Source organism: Blennius ocellaris (assembly GCF_963422515.1).
Source record: "Blennius ocellaris genome assembly, chromosome: 12".
NCBI lineage: Eukaryota > Metazoa > Chordata > Actinopteri > Blenniiformes > Blenniidae > Blennius > Blennius ocellaris.
Window position 1 is genome coordinate 3,000,805 of NC_137661.1, and position 27,795 is coordinate 3,028,599.

At 45.5% G+C, this 27,795-nt stretch overlaps 1 protein-coding gene across 1 annotated transcript; it reads left to right on the forward strand.

Annotated features, from left to right (window-relative positions):
* The first annotated feature begins 800 nt into the window (after nt 1-800).
* Nucleotides 801-27,786, forward strand: tmem259 (transmembrane protein 259). The gene is made up of 13 exons (XM_080505881.1): nt 801-1,067; nt 2,350-2,586; nt 4,739-5,047; nt 5,825-5,930; nt 7,033-7,143; nt 13,959-14,081; nt 22,620-22,720; nt 22,791-22,848; nt 24,638-24,721; nt 25,088-25,220; nt 26,066-26,165; nt 26,251-26,340; nt 26,500-27,786. The coding sequence occupies exons 2-13, from the start codon at nt 2,371-2,373 to the stop codon at nt 26,695-26,697; spliced, it is 1,629 nt and encodes a 542-aa protein (XP_080362007.1). The 5' UTR covers nt 801-1,067; nt 2,350-2,370; the 3' UTR covers nt 26,698-27,786.
* Nucleotides 27,787-27,795: the final 9 nt, after the last annotated feature.

Here is a 27,795-nt window from a genome sequence, read left to right on the forward strand (position 1 = left end):
CATGTTGTCAGTGTTTCTCAGTGTGGAGGAGGAGACATTCTACAATCTATTCTACAGTCACATGTCAGTGTTTCTCAGTGTAGAGGAGGAGACATGAGAGGAATCTTACTTCTCTGAGGCTGAAAAAATTACATGTGAATAATACAGCCTGTGTCACCTGGTAAGATGTGCTGGTCCATGTTACTCCAGTAATATTTGGTTTATTTGTGCAATAGCATTCTTGAGTCAGTTGTAATCTAAGTCTGTATTGTGGAACATGTGGATTAATAAAGACTCAGTTGGACAAGCAGGTGAACAAGCTGTAAACAAAGTCTAACTCATGACAGCTGCTCTGAGTTCACTGGTGGACAGAAGTACAGAACAATAAGTTAATATTCACAACATTCAAACAATAGTAATGAAAGGTAATCCCCCGAGCCCTGCTTTAAACAGTGCTCTGATTTGTCCAGAAATACACCACAAGGTACTCTGCTGTTTTGATTCTCTGCTGCTGTTGTGTGACTTGACGACCGGACTAAGATGACCACCGTACTTCTTGCTCCGACGCAGCCTGTGGTGACCGGAGCAAGATGGTCGTAGTACTTCCTGCTCCGCCGAAGCTTTCGATGGCCGGACCAAGATGGCCGCCGTATTTCGTGATCCGCCACAGTCTGTAATGACCGGACCAAGATGACCATCGTATTTCCTGCTCCGCGGCAGCCATTGCGGCGTCTACTCTTTATATGTCTATGGTCTATGGGTGCTTCTTAAATCACTTCCTCCTTGATTCCCCGTACTTCCGCTGTTCAGGCACCGAATTTCCGGTGTGATTGTGATCCGTCAGAGCGCTGTTAGCAGTTAGCAGCTGGAGGTTGGACCGGGCTTCATCCGAACCTCCTTGCCGCTGTGGAGCCTCCTTCCCCGTCCTGCTGTTTCGTTACGCCCCGCTGTCGTCTACCGTGCCGGAGCTCGTTCTCCCGGAGCGCCCAGCCACTTTCCGCGGGGCTGCCGACTCTGCAGCTGGGCTCGGTGTCGGGCCGGGACCCGGGCCTCGGACCGGGACATGGACCCGGAGATGCAGTGAAAAGGTGGGTGATGAGCAGCGTAGGGAGGCGGAGACTAATGACCGGGGGACACGCGCTGTGGTCCGGAGAGCTGCTGGACCGGGACCCGGTGCAACGTCTTGGAGTCCTGGACCTGGAGTCCTGGTCCTAGAGTCCTGGTGTCCTGGTCCTAGAGTCCTGGTCTTAGTGTCCTGGTCCTAGAGTCCTGGTGTCCTGGTCCTGGAGCCAGTGTTTCCTCGGCTAAAGGAAGCATCAGTGTTTCCTCGGCTAAAGGAAGCATGAGTGTTTCCTAGGCTAAAGGAAGCATGAGTGTTTCCTAGGCTAAAGGAAGCATCAGTATTTCCTAGGCTACAGGAGGTTCTAAAGGAAGCATCAGTGTTTCCTAGGCTACAGGAGGTTCTAAAGGAAGCATCAGTGTTTCCTAGGCTAAAGGAGGTTCTAAAGGAAGCATCAGTGTTTCCTAGGCTACAGGAGGTTCTAAAGGAAGCATCAGTGTTTCCTAGGCTACAGGAGGTTCTAAAGGAAGCATCAGTGTTTCCTAGGCTAAAGGAAGCATCAGTGTTTCCTAGGCTAAAGGAGGCTCTAAAGGAAGCATCAGCGTTTCCTAGGCCAAAGGAGGTTCTAAAGGAAGCATCAGTGTTTCCTAGGCTAAAGGAAGCATCAGTGTTTCCTAGGCTAAAGGAGGTTCTAAAGGAAGCATCAGTGTTTCCTAGGCTAAAGGAAGCATCAGTGTTTCCTAGGCTACAGGAGGTTATAAAGGAAGCATCAGTGTTTCCTAGGCTACAGGAGGTTATAAAGGAAGCATCAGTGTTTCCTAGGCTAAAGGAAGCATCAGTGTTTCCTAGGCTACAGGTGGTTATAAAGGAAGCATCAGCGTTTCCTAGGCTAAAGGAGGCTCTAAAGGAAGCATCAGTGTTTCCTAGGCTAAAGGACGCATCAGTGTTTCCTAGGCTACAGGAGGTTATAAAGGAAGCATCAGTGTTTCCTAGGCTACAGGAGGTTATAAAGGAAGCATCAGTGTTTCCTAGGCTAAAGGCAGCATCAGCGTTTCCTAGGCTACAGGAGGTTATAAAGGAAGCATTGAGCCTCCTTTACTCAGCTTTGTGAGAATTCCAATATGCTCCAATAATCATAGCCGCTGCTTAAACTGCTCTGCAGTTAAGGAGAAATGGATAGGAAAGGAGATAGGAGGCACTGTTAGGCGATAGGAAGGACCATTAGGACACACCCCAGGGATTGTGGGATTGTGGAGGTTCTTAGGAGAGGAAGTGGGAGGAGTCATGGTGTCTTGCGTCTTGGGCTCCAGGATAGCTCCAGGTGGGACACCATGTCGGAGAACCAGGCCAATAACAACAACAACGTCCCGCTCAACAACAACATGGGGCCTGGACCTGGAAACCGGATCCGGAACCCCAACCCCAACCCGTTGATCAACGTGCGGGACCGCCTCTTCCACGCCCTCTTCTTCAAAATGGCCGTCACCTACGCTCGCCTCTTCCCGCCGTCCTTCAGGAGAGTCTTCGAGTTCTTCGTCCTGCTCAAGGTGACACCCGCTTGTTGTTGTTTACTGTTGTTATTTACTGGAGTCTATATGACAACTCTGGGTTAACATACCAGGGTATCTGTTAGCCAGATTAACATACCAGGATCTCTCTGTTACCTGGATTAACATACCAGGATATCTGTTACCTGGATTAACATACCAGGATATCTCTTTTACCTGGATTAACATACCCAGGATATCTCTGTTAGCTGGATTAAATACCAGGATATCTCTTTTACCTGGATTAACATACCAGGATATCTCTTTTACCTGGATTAACATACCCAGGATATCTGTTACCTGGATAAATATACCAGGGTGTCTGTTAGCCAGATTAACATACCAGGATCTCTCTGTTAGCTGGATTAACATACCAGGATATCTCTGTTAGCTGGATTAACATACCAGGATATCTGTTAGCCAGATTAACATACCAGGATATCTCTTTTACCTGGATTAACATACAAGGATATCTCTGTTACCTGGATTAAGAGGAAAGGAGTTGTGATGCATTTAGAGGACATGGGAGATTTGAGCTCCACAAAACATAACCGGTTGTCTTCTGGACAAAGTCAATAATTGATTTCAGACACAGATTTCAGAATCACTTTTTTAATTATTAAAAAAAACAACTAAACCATTTGACAGGACAAGCTGCGCTCGCCCTGCCGCCCTGACTGCACACCACTGTTTGGGATTAGTAACGCGTTAAATCACTCGTTCCTGAAAAAGGTGGTCATATGAGAAGAACGCGTTACTAATTAACACGTTCCCGGCATCACTGGTTCAAATCCACCTCCACATGGCTGTGTTGTTGTTTACAGGCCCTGCTGGTGTTGTTTACATTTTGTTTACAGGCCCTGTTGGCGTTGTTTACATGTTGTTTACAGGCCCTGCTGGTGTTGTTTACATTTTGTTTACAGGCCCTGTTGTCATTGTTTACATGTTGTTTACAGGCCCTTCTGGTGTTGTTTACATTTTGTTTATAGGCCCTGCTGGTGTTGTTTACATGTTGTTTACAGGCCCTGCTGGTGTTGTTTACATGTTGTTTACAGGCCCTGCTGGTGCTGTTTACAGGCCTTGTCGGTGTTGTTTACAGGCCCTGCTGGTGTTGTTTACAGGCCTTGTCGGTGTTGTTTACATGTTGTTTACAGGCCCTGCTGGTGTTGTTTACATGTTGTTTACAGGCCTTGTCGGTGTTGTTTACATGTTGTTTACAGGCCCTGCTGGTGTTGTTTACAGGCCTTGTCGGTGTTGTTTACATGTTGTTTACAGGCCCTGCTGGTGTTGTTTACATGTTGTTTACAGGCCTTGTCGGTGTTGTTTACATGTTGTTTACAGGCCCTGCTGGTGTTGTTTACATGTTGTTTACAGGCCCTGCTGGTGTTGTTTACAGGCCTTGTCGGTGTTGTTTACATGTTGTTTACAGGCCCTGTTGGCGTTGTTTACATGTTGTTTACAGGCCCTGCTGGCGTTGTTTACATGTTGTTTACAGGCCTTGTCGGTGTTGTTTACAGGCCTTGTCGGTGTTGTTTACATGTTATTTACAGGCCCTGTTGGCGTTGTTTACATGTTGTTTACAGGCCCTGCTGGTGTTGTTTACAGGCCTTGTCGGTGTTGTTTACATGTTGTTTACAGGCCCTGCTGGTGTTGTTTACATGTTGTTTACAGGCCTTGTCGGTGTTGTTTACATGTTGTTTACAGGCCCTGCTGGTGTTGTTTACATGTTGTTTACAGGCCCTGCTGGTGTTGTTTACAGGCCTTGTCGGTGTTGTTTACATGTTGTTTACAGGCCCTGCTGGTGTTGTTTACATGTTGTTTACAGGCCCTGTTGGCGTTGTTTACATGTTGTTTACAGGCCTTGCTGGCGTTGTTTACATGTTGTTTACAGGCCTTGTCGGTGTTGTTTACAGGCCTTGTCGGTGTTGTTTACATGTTATTTACAGGCCCTGTTGGCGTTGTTTACATGTTGTTTACAGGCCCTGCTGGCGTTGTTTACAGGCCTTGTCGGTGTTGTTTACATGTTGTTTACAGGCCCTGCTGGTGTTGTTTACAGGCCCTGCTGGTGTTGTTTACATGTTGTTTACAGGCCCTGCTGGTGTTGTTTACATTTTGTTTACAGGCCTTGTCGGTGTTGTTTACATGTTTACAGGCCCTGCTGGTGTTGTTTATCCTGGCCTACATCCACATGGCATTCTCTCGCTCGCCCATCGACTGCCTGCAGGCGGTGAGAGAGCGCTGGCCGCGTGACGGTGTCCTGCGGGTGGAGATCCAGCGGAACTCCAGCAGAGCCTCTGTCTTCCTGCACCACCTCCATTCCCGGCCCCCCTTCCAGGAGCAGGAGAGGGCTGAGCCAGAGGCTGCAGGGGGGAGGGCCGGCCCCCCACAGGAGGACGAACAAGAGGAGGAGCAGGAAGAGGAGGAGATGAGCGTTGGCGTGTTCCACAACAGCTCAGTGCAGGTGGGCGGAGCATAGTAACTGAGCAACATGCTAATGATAGCAAGCTAGCGGCTAAAACTCCGTGCAGGTGGGCAGAGCCTAGCAACATGTTAATGATCGCGACTTAAAAACTACAGCCCTGTCTAGGTGGGTGGAGCCTCGCAACATGCTAATGCTAGTGAGGTAACAACTACAGCCCTGTGCAGGTGGGTGGAGCCTAGTAACATGATCATGATAGCGAATTAACTGCAGCCCCGTGCAGGTGGGTGGAGCCTAGCAACATGGTAGTGATAGTGAATTAACAACTACAGCCCCATGCGGGTGCGCGGACGCTCGTACCCTAACAACATGCTAATGATAGATTGCTAACAACTGCTCCATGCTGATGGGCGGAGTCTAATAATCTAGCACCATGCTAATGAAGGCGCGCAAACAACAGCAGGCGAACAATAATAGATTAACGACAACAAGCTGTCATTGGCATGTTAGATTAATGTTGTTAGCTACTAAAACGACGACAAACTAACACAATGCCATTTGCCTGTCATTGGTCACCTGCCGTCGCTATCATTTTGCCGTTAGTGCATCGTTAGCCTTGCTGTTTGCATATATTCGTTAGCATGTCACAGTTGGCATGCTGTCAGTAGAACTTTGCTCGCACGTTGTTGTTACTACTTTGTTATTAGCACACTGTGGTTAGCATGCTGTGGTTATCAGGCGATGGTTAGCATATTTTTAACATGGTAAAGTGAGATTACAGTATGCTAACAACATGCTAATGAGCTCATGCTAACTCAGTTTGAACTGGACCTGGAGCCACGCCTGAAGCCGTCTGTGATTGGAGGAGGAGGAGGGGGCGGAGCCAACAGCAGCCAAGACATCTCCTTCAGTCAGAGCCCCAAAGGTGAGGCCTGTGACCCCGCCCACTACACTCTGACCCTGCCCACGTAATGCCAACTCCAATGTGACCCCGCCCACACTCACTGGGACCCGCCCACTCTTCACATTCTATATGTGATACAAATTTAAGGAAAATTAAAAGAAACTTTAAGTAAATAAAAGAAAAGTTTGTGTAAAAATGGAAAAAGGATTTTAAAATAAAAAACTGTAATTTGTTTTAAAGTACCATATTTTCCGCACTATAAGGCGCACCTACATTGATTGACATAATTTACAACTTTGTTCATATATAAGGTGCACCGCATTATAAGGCACATGGAATAGACCAGTGGTCATAACCTTTATAGCTCAAAGCCGTTAGGTTACATTTTCCACTGATTCTAACACCCAGAGAGCTGCACACACTTTATTTTGATAGTCCTACCTGCAGCCTATGCCAGGAGGACACTACACACAAAACCTTCTTCACTGCTGGTTGACAACTTACAACTACCGCTAATAAACTAAACTACATGAACTAAGCAACAAAAACACAACACAACACAATTATTACCGACACCACAAACCAAATAGAACCCCCAATAATTGCATTTAAAACACCACAAACAGAAACTCCCATAATGCATTGCAGCTATCGGCTGCACTGAGGAGCTCAGGATGCAAGGCATGATGGGAATTCATGTTTTGTGTTGTTGGAGGTTATTGTGGGTTGTTGTTGGGCTTGGTGTTGTGTTGATTGTGTTTATGTGTTTTTGTCCCCCAGTTTAGGGAGTAATTATTTCATCTCGTTTATTTTGGTTTGTTAGAATGTTGGTGTGCAACCATGAGTGATGAAGGTGTTGTGTGGAGTGTCGTCCGCTCTGAAGATCCAGTTGTGAAGTTAGAGTTGTCAAAATAAAAGCTTCTGGTTGTTCAGCTGTCAAATAGCAGTCTCGAGTAGAACAATTCTTCCATATAAAAGGCGCACTGGGTTATAAGGCACACTGGCAGCTTTTGAGAAAATTTGAGGTATTTAGGTGCCTTATAGGGCGGAAAATACGGTAAATTAAACTAAATGAGACTCTTCCTGCTGTTTCATTAAGCTCTGCCCCTCCATTGTTTTCCAGCGTGGCCTCAGGAGGAGTACATGGTGGAGTATTCTCTGGAGTATGGCTTCCTGCGACTCTCCCAGAGCACCCGGCAACGACTCAATATCCCCGTCATGGTGGTCACCCTCGGTAACCGCTACAGCACTACCTACCAGCATGCTTGTTAGGCTTGAGCGCTATCCACATTTTGATTCCGCATGTTACCATGCTATATGGTATTACCGTGACTAATGAAAATGATGACGTAAGCCTCAGGTGGCGTCACCAAACTGTTGACTTGTGCCTTCACCTTTCAGAAAGTGAATACCAAACACTATTACTGAAACAATAACAACAGAACATGCATAATAATATTAACAATAACATAAACAACAATTGCAGCTTTTAAAAAAGTGCAAATACAACAGTCAAACAGCATTAAATTACCACGTTTAATCAGAACAGTTTTCTGAATCAAATCAATTAAATGAAGTCACAGGCTGAACAACTTTTAACAACAAAGAGCAACTTATAAAAAAGTGCAAAATACAACAGTCAAATAGAATTAAATGAGCTTAAATGTCCAGAACAGTTTTCTCCCACACAGAACAGAGCAGCATGTTAACTGTTTGCGGCTTTAACTTGCACGTTGTGCAGCGACGACTTTACCTGCGGGGCTGAAAGCCACTCTGAGGTGAGCTGGTGGCACAGACACACAGCTACTTTCAGGCCAGTGGGGAAGACGGCTGGCAGCGTTCCACCAGAGCTGGGTCCTCGTCTCCTTCAATGACACACTGCAAACAGCAGGCTGGTATTTCATTACCTAGGACCTCCTGCTGCTTTTTGCAGGAGGTTCCCAGAGACATGTTTGTTCCTGGGGGTTCAGGTTGGGCCTCTTCCTCTTCGGTTCTGACGGCCACTGCTGCTGCTGCTGCTTGCCCCTCTAAGGCCACAATCTCAGCCTGTAGTTCAGCCTTGATTCAGTCTCACATCCTCCACCGTCACCAGGCTGGAGGAAAACGTACTCTTGCATTCATTTGCACACTGAATCAGATTCATACTTGGCCTCCAGCGTTTTAGAATGGCAGTTTTGATCGACTTTGTTCGTCGATGTCATTTTGTGACAGCCAACACATTGTCCCTGCAGAGCTGGATGTGGGGAGGAGAGAGGAACTGGTCACTTCATTTCCCCTGACCAAACACCAGTGAAGTCACTGACTGTTTCAGTGCAGCGCTCACAGCTTTCAAGACGTCCGTGTCCTGCCAGTGCAGGACAGGTTGCTCCTTCTGTCATGGGACAGAAGGAGCTGGATGGCTGGGGCCTGCTCCAGGATGTGCTCCACTAGTGCTCCTTTGGCACCCAGGGAGTGGTACAGTCCTGCTGACGGGTGAAGGAATACATGAAGAACTCAGTAACTAACAAATGAGCTCATTATCTTTCCATTGTATTGTTAGTGACGTCATCTAATGTTAACAGGTTGAGCTCTTCAGATATACATGTATGCTTACCGTTCTGAGCCTCTGCTCTGGGAGTCCCAACCCCACTTGCTTCTTGTGGACTTCATTGTTCCGGTGCCAGCTGTGTGAAAAGGCCCCGACAACACTGCAGCATCGTCCCAGGGTGCGCTCAGGTTTTGCTGATGGTCATGCAATGCATTAGTTTAGATTGAGTGAAGCAGTTCAGCCACTGCAGGGCCCTGATGGCAGCAGACATGTTGGCAGCGTTTCAGTGCTTCTGGATGAAGGTTTTTGTCGTCAAGTTGCCGATCCTGAAGTGCAGCTTTGAGCGCAGCAGCAACATTCTGTATGACTCTCAGGAAAATACGTTGTTTGGAGCCATTTAGATTGAAGTTTCCACTGGGGTGTAACTCTGTGGACGGTCAGGAACATATATGGTGTCGTATTAACTGACCACCACATGTCAGTTGTTAAGGAACAACTATCTGCTCCTGACAGCAACGCCTGAACCTCGCCTCTAACTTGAATGTGCAAACATGGGATCGCTGTTTGTGAGAAATGTTGTGTCCCAGTAACTCGTACTGGACATCCAGGACCTTTACTGTGTCCTTAAAGGACTTGTTTTCACCTGGTAGAAAGAGACCAGTTCCTCCACCAGGTATTTCGTCACAGCATCAGTGCAGGTCTTCCAGCGGAGGCTGTCCCTGTTGTGCTTTGCTGTTTTGGTGAAGGCGCCATTATCTTGGCTGCGTGGAACTGGGGGTGGACGTTGTTGTTGGTCCTGCAGCGTGTCAGTGGGAGGCTGTGGAATGTTGCACTGAGGGAACTCAGAGCCTAATTCATCCTCGCAGCAGTGTGTCCTCAGTGCTGGGAATGTTACTTAAAAAAATTATTAGTTATAGTTACTCACTACTTGTTCCAAAAAGTAACTGAGTTATGAATTGAATTACTCTATAATACAAGTAACTCATTACCAAGGAAAGTAACTATTTGCTTTACTGTTAAAAAAAGTTGCTGTATGTCAAAGAATTCAGATTTTGTTTTTAAGCAGTTGTCACAAGTCATTTAAAATGAGTAGAACAGACAGGTACTTGTTGTTGTACATAACCTTCGGTATTTATTGCACATCAACAGACAGCAAAAGGTTTATCCTGCACTTACAGTATTATCTTGAAAAGTAAACAGTGTGTTTATCAAATTAAATGAAACTGTGACAAGCTGAGACAACTGGTCAAGTAAACAACCGGTACTTCCAAGTATTTTGTTTACAACAAAAGTAAATGTTTAAACAACAAACAAGTGTGTTTAGCTAGTCTTATTCTTAATTTAATAAATCAAACTCCCAAGCTCAGACAACTGGTCTTGTAGACATTCTGCACTTCAAGTATTGTCTTAAGGTAAACTGCTAAATAATATAAAGTGTCTTTGCAGTAACTGCAGCGAATAATATAAAGACAACTGGTCTTGTAGGCAGTCTGTACTTGTAAGTATTTTCTGCAAAAGTAAACGGTTAAATGACATAAAGTGTGAGGAACCACGTAGCTAACCATCCTATCCTTCAAACCGCTGGTTGTATCTAAGAAGCAGCAGCATTTCAAACCTCTTGTCTGTCAGCCTGTTCCTGTTTGGGGTGAAGAGCAGCTTCCCCAGGCTGAACAGTCTCTCCGGGGCACTGGATGGAGTGGCTGCATTGTATTGGACTGACATTTTCTTTATTGGTGGGAATCCGTGAAGACTGTCCATCCCTTGGGCTCTTGGTTTTAAATAGTCAGTGACTTGGCTTTCCACAGAAAGAGGTTTTCCTCATCCTCCTCTTTGGCTGAGCCGGTGCTGAGGCTGCCTGTTGGTGCGTTGCAACCTGCTAGCCGGTCTTCATCTTGGCTCTTCTCCAGCAGTCTGCCAGCAGACTTAGCTTGGCGTGGTCCTTCCTTCCCTGTGTCCGTGAGCCAACGTAGTTTAAATCTGGGCAGTGTCACCGCAGCCAAGGCGGCAGGCTTACTTTACAACACCTGTGCAAATCTGGTTTTGATTGCCTGAAATGACACGCACACACACACAAATAATAAATAAATAATTATTTAATTTAATAATTAATACATAGTTCATCATTCAATGTATTTGAGAGAAATACTAGCTCATACCTTGACAACAGCCTCTGGAAGGTCACCAAGGTCTTGTAGGCCACTCTTCAAGTCCAGGGCCTTGGAGATCAATGTCTCCAGTGTGGGTAGGAGGCTGCCATAATAACAGTTCTCTTTGCCTTGAAGGATGTCCAGGGCGACTGTTAGTGGCGTCATCACTGTGCAGTATTCTCCGAGGAACTGATCTGTGATGGCCTTCAACCCAAAATTGTAGGAAACGGTGTTCAGCTCGGCGATGGGGAATTCACAGACACGGGCGACTGCATCATGAAAGGAGTTCCATCTGGTTGTACATGGGACAAGGAGTTTCCCTTCAAGGACTTCATCCACGATCTCTGCAGCCACTGTGGAACGGCTGGCTTTATTCCACAAAGCTGTGCATTTGGAGGTGGCACTTCTGTAAACAGCTTTTATGTCTGGCCTTGAAAGTAGCCACTTGTCCACATCAGAGGATGAAGTAAGGTTTGCTGTGTGCGATGCACATCTGTGGTGTGGTGTTCCATACCCTCTTCCACGTTCATGTCTTGTAAAGCATCATGAAGGTCGACAAAAGTCACATCATCCTCCTCCTCCACAGAGTCGCCACCCTGAACAGGCTGGTAAACTTTAAAGGCTTTCTCAAAGTTTGAACTATTATCGGTAACAGTCGCTGTGATTTAGTTAGAAATACCAAAGGAAGAATGGATATTGTACAGTCCAGTAGCAATGCTGTCATACGTATGACGGCCCTTGAATCGTCTGCAGGCCAAGGCTGCTGTATTTTGCTTTATGCTGTGTGGATCCAACCAGTGGGCATCACACCGAGGTAACTGCGGTTGTGCGCAGTCCAAATATCTGCAGTTCGGGGGAGGAGAGGATCTGCATGTGCAGTGAGTGATTCCAGTGTGACGTAATTGAGTGCAACCCAACATGGCGACACCCAGGCTGTAAAGCAAATGTTTCTGACCACTGTGGGGGGAAAAAATGAACTAAACTAAACAAAGAAACAAAGGATAAATTAAGCTAAATTCTAACGCTGGAAGAGGAAACAATAGAAGACCTTCAACCCCACTTGGACGAGAGCTACGACCGTCTCGTCATGTCCAACACTCCAGACCTCGTCTTGAAGAGGAGCTGCACTGGAAGCTCTCCAACAGCAGCTCCTTCACCTACAATCAGTTGGAGGACATCCTGGACAGCATCAACACCAAGCTGTCCAGCTTCGTCTCACCCTGGTGGAGGAGCTCCACCCTGAGTTTCAAGCACTTTGGGACTCGCTGGAATTCATCCAACAGCAGGTGGTGGACCTGCTGAACCAGGGACTGAAGGGCTGAACCAGGAGAACAAGAAGATGAAAGAATCCATCCTGGACCTTCAAAGCAGAAGCATGAGAGACAACCTCGTCTTTGCTGGACTTCCAGAACGGGAGGAGGAAAACGCAGAAACATCGCTGTGAGGATTCATGCAGGAGCTCCTGAAGCTTCCTGTGGACACTGAATAACATCACCTTCACCCCCGTCCTCCGTCTGGGGGGGACACGACAGGACAACCAGCGTCCCCGTCCACCGCCTGGGAGGGAGACGACAGGACAACCAGCGTCCCCGTCCACCGCCTGGGAGGGAGACGACAGGACAACCAGCGTCCCCGTCCACCGCCTGGGAGGGAGACGACAGGACAACCAGCGCCCCCGTCCACCGCCTGGGAGGGAGACGACAGGACAACCAGCGCCCCCGTCCACCGCCTGGGAGGGAGACGACAGGACAACCAGCCCCCCTGTCCACCACCTGGGAGGGACACAACAGGACAACCAGCCCCCCTGTCCACCACCTGGGAGGGAGACGACAGGACAACCAGCCCCCCGTCCACCACCTGGGAGGGAGACGACAGGACAACCAGCCCCCCGTCCACCACCTGGGAGGGAGACGACAGGACAACCAGCCCCCTGTCCTCCACCTGGGAGGGAGACGACAGGACAACCAGCGCCCCCGTCCACAAGCCGTCATCACTGTGGACAGATTCTACGTCAACGACCAGCTGTCCCAGGACCCTGCTGTCACCCCCCCTCTACTGATGGTCCTCATAAGGCGAAAATAATTGGTCATATTACATCTGTAGGGATTTCTTACCTCATAAGGATCACTATTTATATGATATTGATGATTAATAATGATCAAAGATAGTTATTAATTATGTTATTGAAATTTTTGTGTGGTTTGCTCTTGAGTTTTCTGCAGGCTGTAAGGCTGCGTTGCTGTCCTGTTGCTCTCCTTTGCAATAAACACAACGCTTGCTGTTGGCGTTGTAGGGATTTCTTACCTCATAAGGAACCATTTATGTTGTGGTTGGCTATCGATAATGATTAATAATGATCAAAGATAGTTATAAATAATGTTATTGAAATGTAATCTGATGTGTATCAGAACCTCGGAGCTCCACTGTCTTAACAGGAAATGATAGTCAGTTCAGTTCTATCAGTCTCATAAGATATACTAAACAGTTCATCAGGAATTTGAATTAATAGTTAAATTAATTATCAGAATTAACAGTAAAGGTTGAAGGATTTTGGAGTTCTTGACACAGAAGAGTCGACATTTCATTCTCCTTTGTGCTCATTAATAACACAAGTATGATTCCAAACATTATATTTATTATCAATGAAAACCTAACTACTTATATACAGGTAGGTGTGTGTGTGTGTGTGTGTGTGTGTGTGTGTGTGTGTGTGTGTGTGTGTGTGTGTGTGTGTGTGTGTGTGTGTGTGTGTGTGTGTGTGTGTGTGTGTGTGTGTGTGTGTGTGTGTGTGTGTGTGTGTGTGTGTGTGTGTGTGTGTGTGTGTGTTTCTCCCTCTCTCTCCCTCGGTACGTCTCTCTCTCCTCCACGCCGTCATGTGATGGCGTCATGTTCAGAACCTTTATGAAACGTCTCCAAGTCGGCAAAACATATCAAACTAAAGCAAAACTGAAAATTCAACAACACATAAGTGCTACTGGACATAGAATCAATTTCAGGCATTAAGTGACTTGTTTAATATTTAATACATATCTCCTATATAAGTGCATTGCATTTTTTCATGATGGTATTGAAACTGATACCGTTGCTCTTTTTAACACCGGCAGTGTACGGTATTACTGTAGTACCGCCCAAGCCTAATGCTTATAGCCACATGCTAACTGCTAGCATGCCAAGCAGCATATGCTAACAGCCACATGTGAACCACAACATGCTAACAGTGAGCAAATGCCAGGATGTCCACATATACTCACCTCTAGCACACAAACCAACCCAAGAAGCACGAACAGCAAGGCTAGTGATCGCATGCTAACCACCACATGCTAAACAGCACAAACTAACAGCAATGCTAATGATGTGATGCGTTTTCCCGTGCAGACCCAATGAAGGATGAGTGTTTTGGTGACGGCTTCAGCCGCTTCCTGCTGGACGAGTTTCTAGGCTACGACGACATCCTGATGTCCAGCGTCAAGGCGCTAGCTGAGAATGAGGAGAACAAAGGTACGTACGTAGTGTTGCAAAATGCACCAAGAAAATACCTATGTTATAAACAAAGAAACTACATCAATAATTCAAACACTAACTATGCAACAAAAAAAAAAGGCAACTTTAAAATGTTTTTAAAAATAGTTTTGTTTTTTTTTTTCTTTCCAAAAATGCTAAATATGCTATGAAATAGCTACTTTAAACCATAGAGCAGGGGTCTCCAACTCAATTCACTTTGGGGCTGTAGGCGGAGTCTGGGTGAGGCTGGAGGTGGGGTGAGGCTGGAGGCGGAGTCTGGGTGAGGCTGGAGGCGGAGTCTGGGTGAGGCTGGAGGCGGGGTCTGGGTGAGGCTGGAGGTGGGGTGAGGCTGGAGGCGGAGTCTGGGTGAGGCTGGGATTCCACAAAAAATCCTCCCATCATTATTAACAGTTTTAATGATTTGTTCTGAACATGAAAGGGACATTGAATGAAGATCATGAACGGTTATCCTGAACATTAATGGAACATTGAATCTTAATGTTCGTGAATGAGGCTCTTGGGAAACTTGACACAAAGATGGACAACGTGATGACGCCACAGCTGCTAGAGGTACTAGTTGCTCGGGAGGTGCAGGCTTGATCGCACATCTCCCAACTGGAAGGTGACATCGCGCCTATGAAAGAGCGACTGGACGTGCTGGAGAAAGCAAACAAGGCACTGAAAGACAAAGTTACTGACCTGGAATGTCGGCAAAGACGGAAGAACATCAGGCTGCTCAACCTTAAGGAGTCCATTGAAGGAAGTGACCCGCTCGTGTTTTTCGAGGCGTTTATTCCCAAGTTGCTGCTGCTGCCCGTCTCAAGATCCATGGACGGCACTCATCAGGGCCTCGGAGTACCTGAAGAGGATCCACCGCGCCCAACAATCCAGGGACCTTTCCATGATATTGGCGGCAGAGAAACGCCATGGGAATCTCCAGCATGAGGGACGGTCCTTACGGATTGTCCCAGACACTCCACCTGATGTCCGAGCTGCCAGACGAGCGTTCAACACAATCTGCTCCCAGCTCAGCAAAAGGAACATTTGCTTCAGGATGGCGTCTCCAGCTACTCTCTACTTCAGGGCAAATGACATGCAGAAGTCATTTAAACACCCGAACAAGGCTGGAGCTTTCCTTTTAACCTTCCAGACTGGTAAAGTAGCCTTTACCTCTCGAAATAATGAGTCTGGTGAGAACTATTGCTCTGTCAACTCATCAGTGTCTATTATGGATTACGGAGCACAGTTGGTGTCTATTGTATATAGGTGCTACATCGTATAATCAGTGGAAAGAGAGAAACTGAACTTTGGGATTGTCTTTGGCGGAAGTAGTCCTTTCTTTCTTTCTTTCTTTTATTATTTCTTTTTCTTAAAGCACAGGGTGTCGTAATAACAAAAAGCAGTAGTACGATCCTTGGTTCAACGTATGGGATGAATCTACAATCTAAAATATTGTCTACAAAAAAACCAATGGGAATAATTGACCTAAATTGCTGCAAGGAGTATGAGAACTTTGAGCATGGTCTCACCTAGTTCCATTACTTACTTGCACAGGGAATTTTGACAAGTCGGCTGTAGTGAAACATGGATGAATGAACAAACATTTCTAGATGTTTACAAACTTGATGAATATTCGGTGCACTTTAGAAATAGATTTGGGGAAAATTGGAGGTTTGAGTGTGTTTATATGTAAACACTAACTTTTCAGTAAAAGAGCAAAATGACCTGAGTATCGATGATGGTTTCATTGTTTCTACAAGTAAAAACAGCTGGTGGTAAAAGTATTATCACTGGAGTATTATATCGACCACCTGACTCCAATTTGAAACATCTAAAGACTACCAGAGTTGGGTAGTAACGGATTACATGTAACAGCATTACGTAATTAAGATACAAAAAAAAGTAAGTGTAATCCATTACAATACATTCAAAAATGTGTAATCTCATTACAGGTATATTGATAAAAATTGGGATTACTGAGCAGGATTACAGTAGAAAATCAGATGAATAGACTAGAACTGCAGTGTCACATGATCCGTCCTCTGGCATTGCGACACTTTCTGACGCTTTCAGGCTGACCTGACTTGTTGCCATGGATACTGCAGCCAGCTGCTCTCATCACTATGTTTAAAGTGGGAGGAGCCTCTTCACCTCTGTACGATGCTAATGACGCCTCCAGCAGTGAAAGTGTTGTGAACGTCTCACCTGAAGAAACATCTGGTAGATAAAACCTGCTGACTTTACTGAAACACACCTGGTCAACTAGTTTTATTAGCTCATAACCTGTCAGTAACCTGCCAATACCAACTAGTTTTATTAGCTCATAACCTGTCAGTAACCTGCCAATACTAACTAGTTTTATTAGCTCATAACCTGCCAATACCAACTAGTTTTATTAGCTCATAACCTGCCAGTAACCTGCCAATACCAATTAGTTTTATTAGCTCATAACCTGCCAATACCAACTAGTTTTATTAGCTCCTAACCTGCCAGTAACCTGCCAATACCAATTAGTTTTATTAGCTCATAACCTGCCAATACCAACTAGTTTTATTAGCTCCTAACCTGCCAGTAACCTGCCAATACCAACTAGTTTTATTAGCTCATAACCTGCCAATACCAACTAGTTTTATTAGCTCGTAACCTGCCAATACCAACTAGTTTTATTAGCTCATAACCTGCCAGTAACCTGCCAATACCAACTAGTTTTATTAGCTCCTAACCTGCCAGTAACCTGCTAATACCAACTAGTTTTATTAGCTCATAACCTGCCAGTAACCTGCCAATACCAACTAGTTTTATTAGCTCATAACCTGTCAGTAACCTGCCAATACCAACTAGTTTTATTAGCTCATAACCTGCCAGTAACCTGCCAATACCAACTAGTTTTATTAGCTCATAACCTGTCAGTAACCTGCCAATACCAACTAGTTTTATTAGCTCCTAACCTGCCAGTAACCTGCCAATACCAACTAGTTTTATTAGCTCCTAACCTGCCAGTAACCTGCCAATACCAACTAGTTTTATTAGCTCATAACCTGCCAGTAACCTGCCAATACCAACTAGTTTTATTAGCTCATAACCTGCCAGTAACCTGCCAATACCAACTCGTTTTATTAGCTCATAACCTGCCAGTAACCTGCTGATACCAACTAGTTTTATTAGCTCCTAACCTGCCAGTAACCTGCTAATACCAACTAGTTTTATTAGCTCATAACCTGCCAGTAACCTGCCAATACCAACTAGTTTTATTAGCTCCTAACCTGCCAGTAACCTGCCAATACCAACTAGTTTTATTAGCTCATAACCTGCCAGTAACCTGCCAATACCAACTAGTTTTATTAGCTCATAACCTGCCAGTAACCTGCCAATACCAACTCGTTTTATTAGCTCATAACCTGCCAGTAACCTGCTGATACCAACTAGTTTTATTAGCTCCTAACCTGCCAGTAACCTGCTAATACCAACTAGTTTTATTAGCTCATAACCTGCCAGTAACCTGCCAATACCAACTAGTTTTATTAGCTCCTAACCTGCCAGTAACCTGCCAATACCGACTAGTTTTATTAGCTCCTAACCTGCCAGTAACCTGCTAATACCAACTAGTTTTATTAGCTCCTAACCTGCCAGTAACCTGCCAATACCAACTAGTTTTATTAGCTCCTAACCTGCCAGTAACCTGCCAATACCAACTAGTTTTATTAGCTCCTAACCTGCCAGTAACCTGCCAATACCAACTAGTTTTATTAGCTCCTAACCTGCCAGTAACCTGCCAATACCAACTAGTTTTATTAGCTCATAACCTGTCAGTAACCTGCCAATACCAACTAGTTTTATTAGCTCCTAACCTGCCAGTAACCTGCTGATACCAACTAGTTTTATTAGCTCATAACCTGCCAGTAACCTGCCAATACCAACTAGTTTTATTAGCTCATAACCTGCCAGTAACCTGCCAATACCAACTAGTTTTATTAGCTCCTAACCTGCCAGTAACCTGCCAATACCAACTAGTTTTATTAGCTCCTAACCTGCCAGTAACCTGCTGATACCAACTAGTTTTATTAGCTCATAACCTGCCAGTAACCTGCCAATACCAACTAGTTTTATTAGCTCATAACCTGCCAGTAACCTGCCAATACCAACTAGTTTTATTAGCTCCTAACCTGCCAGTAACCTGCCAATACCAACTAGTTTTATTAGCTCCTAACCTGCCAGTAACCTGCCAATACCAACTCGTTTTATTAGCTCATAACCTGCCAGTAACCTGCCAATACCAACTCGTTTTATTAGCTCATAACCTGCCAGTAACCTGCCAATACCAACTAGTTTTATTAGCTCATAACCTGCCAGTAACCTGCCAATACCAACTCGTTTTATTAGCTCATAACCTGCCAGTAACCTGCCAATACCAACTAGTTTTATTAGCTCCTAACCTGCCAGTAACCTGCCAATACCAACTAGTTTTATTAGCTCCTAACCTGCCAGTAACCTGCCAATACCAACTCGTTTTATTAGCTCATAACCTGCCAGTAACCTGCCAATACCAACTCGTTTTATTAGCTCATAACCTGCCAGTAACCTGCCAATACCAACTAGTTTTATTAGCTCATAACCTGCCAGTAACCTGCCAATACCAACTCGTTTTATTAGCTCATAACCTGCCAGTAACCTGCCAATACCAACTCGTTTTATTAGCTCATAACCTGCCAGTAACCTGCCAATACCAACTAGTTTTATTAGCTCATAACCTGCCAGTAACCTGCCAATACCAACTAGTTTTATTAGCTCATAACCTGTCAGTAACCTGCCAATACCAACTAGTTTTATTAGCTCCTAACCTGCCAGTAACCTGCCAATACCAACTAGTTTTATTAGCTCATAACCTGCCAGTAACCTGCCAATACCGACTAGTTTTATTAGCTCCTAACCTGCCAGTAACCTGCCAATACCAACTAGTTTTATTAGCGCATAACCTGCCAGTAACCTGCCAATACCAACTAGTTTTATTAGCTCATAACCTGCCAGTAACCTGCTAATACCAACTAGTTTTATTAGCTCATAACCTGTCAGTAACCTGCCAATACCAACTAGTTTTATTAGCTCCTAACCTGCCAGTAACCTGCCGATACCAACTAGTTTTATTAGCTCCTAACCTGCCAGTAACCTGCCAATACCAACTAGTTTTATTAGCTCATAACCTGCCAGTAACCTGCCAATACCAACTAGTTTTATTAGCTCCTAACCTGCCAGTAACCTGCCAATACCAACTAGTTTTATTAGCTCATAACCTGCCAGTAACCTGCCAATACCAACTAGTTTTATTAGCTCATAACCTGCTAGTAACCTGCCAATACCAACTAGTTTTATTAGCTCATAACCTGCCAGTAACCTGCCAATACCAACTAGTTTTATTAGCTCATAACCTGCTAGTAACCTGCCAATACCAACTAGTTTTATTAGCTCCTAACCTGCCAGTAACCTGCCAGGGATAGATAGAGGAGAGGAGAGGACAGGGATAGATTGAGGGATAGAGGAGAGGAGAGGACAGGGATAGATTGAGGGATAGAGGAGAGGAGAGGACAGGGATAGATTGAGGGATAGAGGAGAGGAGAGGGATAGAGGACAGGAGAGGGATAGAGGAGAGGAGAGGAGAGGACAGGGATAGATTGAGGGATAGAGGAGAGGAGAGGACAGGGATAGATTGAGGGATAGAGGAGAGGAGAGGACAGGGATAGATTGAGGGATAGAGGAGAGGAGAGGAGAGGGATAGAGGACAGGAGAGGGATAGAGGAGAGGAGAGGAGAGGACAGGGATAGATTGAGGGATAGAGGAGAGGAGAGGACAGGGATAGATTGAGGGATAGAGGAGAGGACAGGGATAGATTGGGTGGGGAGATACTCGTCTGAAACGATTATCTGGCTCAACCCTACTTCTAATCATTTCTTTGTTTCTGTTGCAAAAACCTGACTCATCAAATGTGTACACCAGGGGGAGCCAATGATAAACATTTTATGAAAAGTAATGATCGAGGCTCATGCTTCCTTAGACCTACACGTAAATTAGAAGTTATTAATATTGTTAACAAAATGAAAGGTTCCTGCTCTGCAGGTGCTGATGGTGTTGTCGTAAGATCCTTAAAGCCAGAGTGAACGAAGTATCTGAGACACTGATCTTCATAATTCATCTCTTCCTACAGTCTGGCTTCGTTAACAGGCTAAGGTGGCAAAAATACCGTCGACTTCCAAATACTACTTGGGAAGCTGTCGCTTTACGGCGTCAGGGACGGGGCTCTCCACTGCTTCAGACACTATGTTTATGGAAGACGGCAACATGGAAGTTCTGAAAAGGGAAACCTAGAATGTGGTGTTCCCCAGGGATCCATTCTGGGACCTCTTTGTTTATTATTTACGTTAATGACTTTGTACATTGTTCCAATGATATTTAGAAAATACTCTTTGCAGATGACACAAATGTGTTTATGTCACATAAGAACATGAATCAGCTTGAAAAGCTCCTGAATGAGGAACTAGATAAGGTCAATACTTGGTTTAAATGTAATTAATTATCATTAAATATTAGCAAGACCTTTTATATTTTCCACTCAAACAGTCACAAGTTCAATAATCAGGTCATGAACATAAAAATACATTGCATAGATATTAAAAACATTGATTCCATAAGATTCCTAGGAATCTATATAGATGAATGTATACATTTTAAAAAGGATATTAATGAACTCATTAAAAGGTGGTCTAAAACTGTAGGCCTGGTATTTAAAAGGACAGTTGGTCCCAATAGAAGCACTCTTATCACTGTTCAGATCCGTTTGAGCCTCACTTGGATTATTGTAACTTTATCTAGAACAATTCTCAACTTGCACCACAAAGCTTCTGACACCACAAAAGAAAGATTTAAGAATCACTTCCTGGTTAATCTCTTCCATCACTCTGGACTCTTAAAGCTTCTTTATCAAACAGCATGAATTACGTATCAGGTTGTTGACAGGTCAATATTAGATGATGTGAACTCATTTCATTATTCTCTCCCTCTCACCAACATGACACCAGAAATAAACTGCTTCTAAAAGGTACAGAGAACTAAAAAGTACCAGTTTTAGCATATGGATGAGTTGGAAAGTAACTTAAAGCAATCAGCCACACTGTCCATATTTAAAAGGCAACTTAAGACTCAACTACTGGAGGTTTACATGCGGCCTGGTGCTTACAGGGTTAAAAGGTCTCTGTACATAGAGCTAGTCAAAATATATGACTTACTATTACATTCATAGAAATGAAGAATCGTTTATTCTTCAGATGCACTGGGTGCTGGTGTGTTGGACCCCAACATGACAAACCCGGAGCTTCTTGGGATGTGGATAATTCATTGCACATGTCAAAATCATGTTATGTATGTGAAATTGTGTAAAATCAATGAAAATTAATTACATTGGATGGAGCTCATGAAGGTTCTTCTGAACATAAAGTGAGTTGTCACTAGTTTAGTTTAGTGTATTTGTAAGTTGGCAGTCAGGAGTGAAGAGGGTTTTATGTGTCATGTGCTCCTGCCATGGTGTTCCTGTTGGTTCCAGTGTCAAAATAAAAGCCTCGGCTGCTTACAGCAGGCATATAAAGGTGAACTCAACTTCTGGAGTTGTTCCACATGTCGTGCTACTAATGTAAAGTAGCAGAACCTCCTGTGGTTCCAGCTCCTCAGGCCCCAGGTTTGAGAGCCCTGCCAGCCACCGATAGAAACTACCCTGAGCACTCCCTTCTACTGGCCGGCGCCACCCTGCTGAATAGGTGCTGACTTCCTGTCATCCCAGAAAGCCAGCAGGGGGCAGCATTACCATGACAACGTATGAGTCCATAGTGATGTGCTGCTTCTGAATAGTCCTCCGTTCATCACTGCTCATATTCATGAAGCGTCAGAGTCTCTCAGAGCTCCTGTCTCACCTTCACCTCTGCTCCACTGAGGATGAAGATCCTCCCTGATGAGGTGGACCACCAACATTATTCCTGCATGGTGGAGCCGGAAGTGTCAATAAATCGTTGTCATTAAACAAGCGGAGAACATCTTTCCTTGTTTCCATCATCTTGTCTGCTTCAACTCGAAGGCTTCTTAAAAATCCTCCTCACTACTTTGAGTGGTTTTCCACCTGAGGAGTTCTCTTAGGGCTGAAGATTCTTCCTTCAGGAAAAATTTGAAGAAAAATCCAAAATTTTGAGTAATTCTCAAAACAAAGTTAAGAGTGAAGTCAGTAGCCTCAGGATGCTAGTGACCACGGGCCCTGGCCTGTAGCGCTCGGCCCCAAGTCAACCAGGAGTAACAGGACTGGCGCTCAACGTGGAAACTCATCCACCAAGTGGACCAGTGCAGAGTATTTGATCCACTACTGTATTATGCCGTATCGTGATGCTAGCAACATACTAACATCACGATAACACCAACACTACCATGGCACTAGCACATGCTAGTGCCCACACACTGGTGTGATGCTAGCGCCATGCTAACAGCTGGCTGTGCGCTTGTCTGCAGGTTTCCTGAGGAACGTGGTCTCCGGAGAGCATTACCGGTTCGTTAGCATGTGGATGGCTCGGACATCATACCTTGCCGCCTTTGTCATCATGGTCATCTTCGTAAGTTGTCAAACTGATCAGAACCGAACCAGAACCAGGACCGTCGTAACGTCAACATTTTGTGTTTCAGACTCTGTCTGTGTCGATGTTACTGCGATATTCTCATCATCAGATCTTCGTCTTCATCGGTCAGTATGACTCTGCCACAAACAAGCTATTCTCACTCTTTCCTTAGACTCCTCCCCCCTCTGTCTTGGTTTGACCAGTTAGACCCCCCCCTCTACTCTAACTCTCTCCCCTCCTCCCACACCCCCCCTGTACTCAGTCTAGTCACCACCCCCCTCTCTATACATGGTCTAACCCCCCCAGTCCATGGTCAAAACCCCCCTCTCTCTGTACATGGTATAACCCCCCTCTCTCTGTACATGGTATAACCCCCCCTCTCTGTACATGGTATAACCCCCCGCTCTCTGTACATGGTATAACCCCCCCTCTCTGTACATGGTATAACCCCCCGCTCTCTGTACATGGTATAACCCCCCGCTCTCTGTACATGGTATAACCCCCCGCTCTCTGTACATGGTATAACCCCCTCTCTCTGTACATGGTATAACCCCCCTCTCTCTGTACATGGTATAACCCCCCGCTCTCTGTACATGGTATAACCCCCCTCTCTCTGTACATGGTATAACCCCCCGCTCTCTGTACATGGTATAACCCCCCCTCTCTGTACATGGTATAAACCCCCGCTCTCTGTACATGGTATAACCCCCCGCTCTCTGTACATGGTATAACCCCCCGCTCTCTGTACATGGTATAACCCCCTCTCTCTGTACATGGTATAACCCCCCCTCTCTGTACATGGTATAACCCCCCCTCTCTGTACATGGTATAACCCCCCTCTCTCTGTACATGGTATAACCCCCCCCTCTCTGTACATGGTATAACACCCCCCGCTCTCTGTACATGGTATAACCCCCCTCTCTCTGTACATGGTATAACCCCCCGCTCTCTGTACATGGTATAACCCCCCTCTCTCTGTACATGGTATAACCCCCTCTCTCTGTACATGGTATAACCCCCCTCTCTCTGTACATGGTATAACCCCCCCTCTCTGTACATGGTATAAACCCCCCGCTCTCTGTACATGGTATAACCCCCCGCTCTCTGTACATGGTATAACCCCCCTCTCTGTACATGGTATAACCCCCCCTCTCTGTACATGGTATAACCCCCCGCTCTCTGTACATGGTATAACCCCCCCTCTCTCTGTACATGGTATAACCCCCCTCTCTCTGTACATGGTATAACCCCCCCCTCTCTGTACATGGTATAACCCCCTCTCTCTGTACATGGTATAACCCCCGCTCTCTATACATGGTATAACACCCCCCTCTCTGTACATGGTATAACCCCCCTCTCTCTGTACATGGTATAACCCCCCTCTCTCTGTACATGGTATAACCCCCCTCTTCTGTACATGGTATAACCCCCCTCTCTCTGTACATGGTATAACCCCCCTCGCTCTGTACATGGTATAACCCCCTCTCTCTGTACATGGTACAACCCCCCCTCTCTGTACATGGTATAACCCCCCTCTCTCTGTACATGGTATAACCCCCCCCTCTCTGTACATGGTATAATCCCCCTCGCTCTGTACATGGTATAACCCCCTCTCTCTGTACATGGTATAACCCCCCTATCTCTGTACATGGTATAACCCCCCCCTCTGTACATGGTATAACCCCCCTCGCTCTGTACATGGTATAACTCCCTCTCTCTGTACATGGTATAACCCCCCCTCTCTGTACATGGTATAACCCCCCGCTCTCTGTACATGGTATAACCCCCCTCTCTCTGTACATGGTATAACCCCCCCCCCTCTCTGTACATGGTATAACCCCCTCTCTCTGTACATGGTATAACCTCGCTCTGTACTCTGTCTAACCCCCCCTCTCTCGACTTGGTTTGTTCCAGTGGATCTGCTCCAGATGTTGGAGATGAACATGACGATTGCTTTCCCAGCTGCCCCTCTTCTCACCGTCATCCTGGCTCTCGTAGGTGAGGACAAGCCCCCCCTGCTGTCAACCTCAATCCCTCCCCCATTTCAATACCTACAAGTCTGGCCCCTCAATACCGAAAAGACCCACCTCCCCCACTGTCCATATCAACAAGCCCTGCCAGCTGCACTGTCTCCATGGCAACAGACGAAGATGAAAGGATGCTTCTCCCATCCGCTTTGTATTGGAAAGTTATTCACAGTTTTTAGTGATTTCTTTTTCAAGAACATCGGCTGAATACAAATAAAGTCCTAGAACACGATTCCCCCAGTTTCCACACACTTCGATGTGTTTCTTGTGTCCGTGCTCCCAAAGTGTGGGTCTAGTTTGTGGCTGTGCTAACGAGGTGCTAACTGTATGTCCTCAGGAATGGAGGCAATCATGTCGGAGTTCTTCAACGACACCACAACGGCATTTTACATCATCCTCATCGTTTGGCTAGCCGACCAGTACGACGCCATCTGCTGCCACACCAACACCAGCAAGAGGCACTGGCTAAGGTTAGCATTAGCACCAACACCAGAAAGAGGCACTGGCTAAGGTTAGCATTAGCACCAACACCAGCAAGAGGCACTGGCTAAGGTTAGCATTAGCACCAACACCAGCAAGAGGTACTGGCTGAGATTAGCATTAGCACCAACACCAGCAAGAGGCACTGGCTAAGGTTAGCATTAGCACCAACACCAGAAAGAGGCACTGGCTAAGGTTAGCATTAGCACCAACACCAGCAAGAGGCACTGGCTAAGGTTAGCATTAGCACCAACACCAGCAAGAGGCACTGGCTAAGGTTAGCATTAGCATCAACACAAGCAAGAGGAAATGATCATGGGTAACATTAGGTTAGTATTAGCCTGATGCTTGCTGTTTCTCCACAGGTTCTTCTTGTACCACTTGATGTTTGCTTTTTTCATGAAAATGCCAAAAACTTCTTTCATTTCATTTTTTATTTCATTTCAGACAGGCTTAAAATTAGTCTCAACCCAAAGTGCCATATGTACATGTATATATATAAAACCAAAGAAACGGTGAATAATCACAACAGAACCATAGAATCAGGTAGCCTGTCCCAAAAGGAGTTGGAAGAAGTATAACTTATTAAATCCCTCCTCTTCTCCATAAATAACATATAATTTTCTTTTGATTCCACTTCCCTAACACCAACATGCTAATATCTACAAGCTAACAAATCACAAATCTGCAAACAGCTTGCAAACAAGCAAACACCTGGCATCAGTATTAGCATGTTTTTAGCTTATAGGTCATATATTGTCCTTTTCAGGAATTAGCATGAACCCAATGCTATTAAGCATTAGCATTAGCCTGACGCGAACCATTTCTCCCGCAGGTTCTTCTATTTGTACCACTTTGCATTCTACGCGTATCATTACCGCTTCAATGGCCAGTACAGCAGCTTGGCTCTGGTCACTTCCTGGCTCTTCATCCAGGTGAGTGAAGCTCCACCCACTCAGTTTCCATTCAAGCCCCGCCTCCTACTGCTAACCCCGCCCCCCTGTGTGTCTCTATTAATAGCACTCCATGATCTACTTCTTCCATCACTATGAGCTGCCGGCCATTCTGCAACAAATCCGGATCCAAGAGATGTTGCTGCACAACAACCAGGTTAGCTTTAACATTAGCAAAAAATGTCACCCCCACCACTTGGAAGGATAGCATGTGCATTATTAGCGCACTGTTTTTTTATGTTAGCATTGGCAACATTAGAATTAGCATCATTAGCATTCCTTGTTGACATTAGCATTAATGCCAACTGTCCCTCAGGACCAGAACCGCCCTGCCCTGCAGGACAACGTAAACAACAACAATGGAGACGAAGAGGAGGCGGAGGTTCCTGAGGAAGGCCATGCCCACTCCACCACCCCCCCTCCAATCACAGAGCATCAGCAGGACCAGGGGGTGGGGCTTCAGCAGACTGACTCGGGTACAGAACCAGGACTGGGTCCTGATGACGTCATGTGACTGGAGCTCGCAGCTGATTGGACTACAATGTTTCTCATGAACTCATCGCAGAGGAGGACACTACTTCCTGCTTCGCTCTGATTGGTCGGAACTGAGCATCATTGATTGTTAAAGAAAAGTTGACAATATCTCGTCCAGTGAGTTGACGAAAAAAGTCGTCATTAACTTGAGTTGTCGAAAGTTCATTGAGTCATTAACCAGTTAGTGACGTGACGAGTTTTTGCTAACTTGACTAGGTAGCGATAACTCCATGAGTAATTGCTAACTTAGCCAAAAGCTAACAACTTAGCAAAGCACTTGATTACTATTTTGACAAGTTGTTGCTAAAATTTGTTGACTTGTTGCCATCTTGTTACGTTTCAGAAGACTTGTTGAAAATGTCACTAAGTTGTCGAATTGTGAAAAATTTGACTCACCAAGGTATCAGTAACTTGTTAACGATAACTCAACAAAGTTATCGTAAACTCCTGGGACCAGGTTCTGGTGACGTCACGTGACTGGAGCTCGCAGCTGATTGGACGTTTCCACAAGATTCATCAACTCGCCACGGAGAGGACAATACCCACTTCCTGCTTCGTTCTGATTGGTCCAAGCCGACGATGGGATTATTGATTGAGAGCTCGGGTTGAAAGTTTGTCAATTTATCAGCAAGTTATCGCTAACTTAACTCTCGCTAACTAAACAAGTGAGCGATAGCTCGTGAAGTTATCCTTAACTCGTCAACTTGTCACCAATTCTATTGTGACTATTGAGTTGCTAACTCAATAACTGAAGGAGATGACGCTCGACAAGTTAACAGTAGCGCAACAAATTTTCCACGACTTGGAGTTAACGACAACTTAACGAGTTTGCAATCGTCCGAAGTCGTCGTAGTTAACCAGGCTTTTTTTTATTTTTCACATTTTATTTTGAATAGACCGTCGGGGAACCGAAGACTTTTATTGTGGCGGTGCCTTATGTCTGATTGGCTGCGTGATGCCATCCGTCCCCGCCCCTTCCTGCTGCTGCTACTCAGGGGGCGGGGCCTGGAACTCAAGCTCCTCCGATTGTTTTCATCGACTATGACACAAATAAAGTTCTTAAAATCAACATCACCGT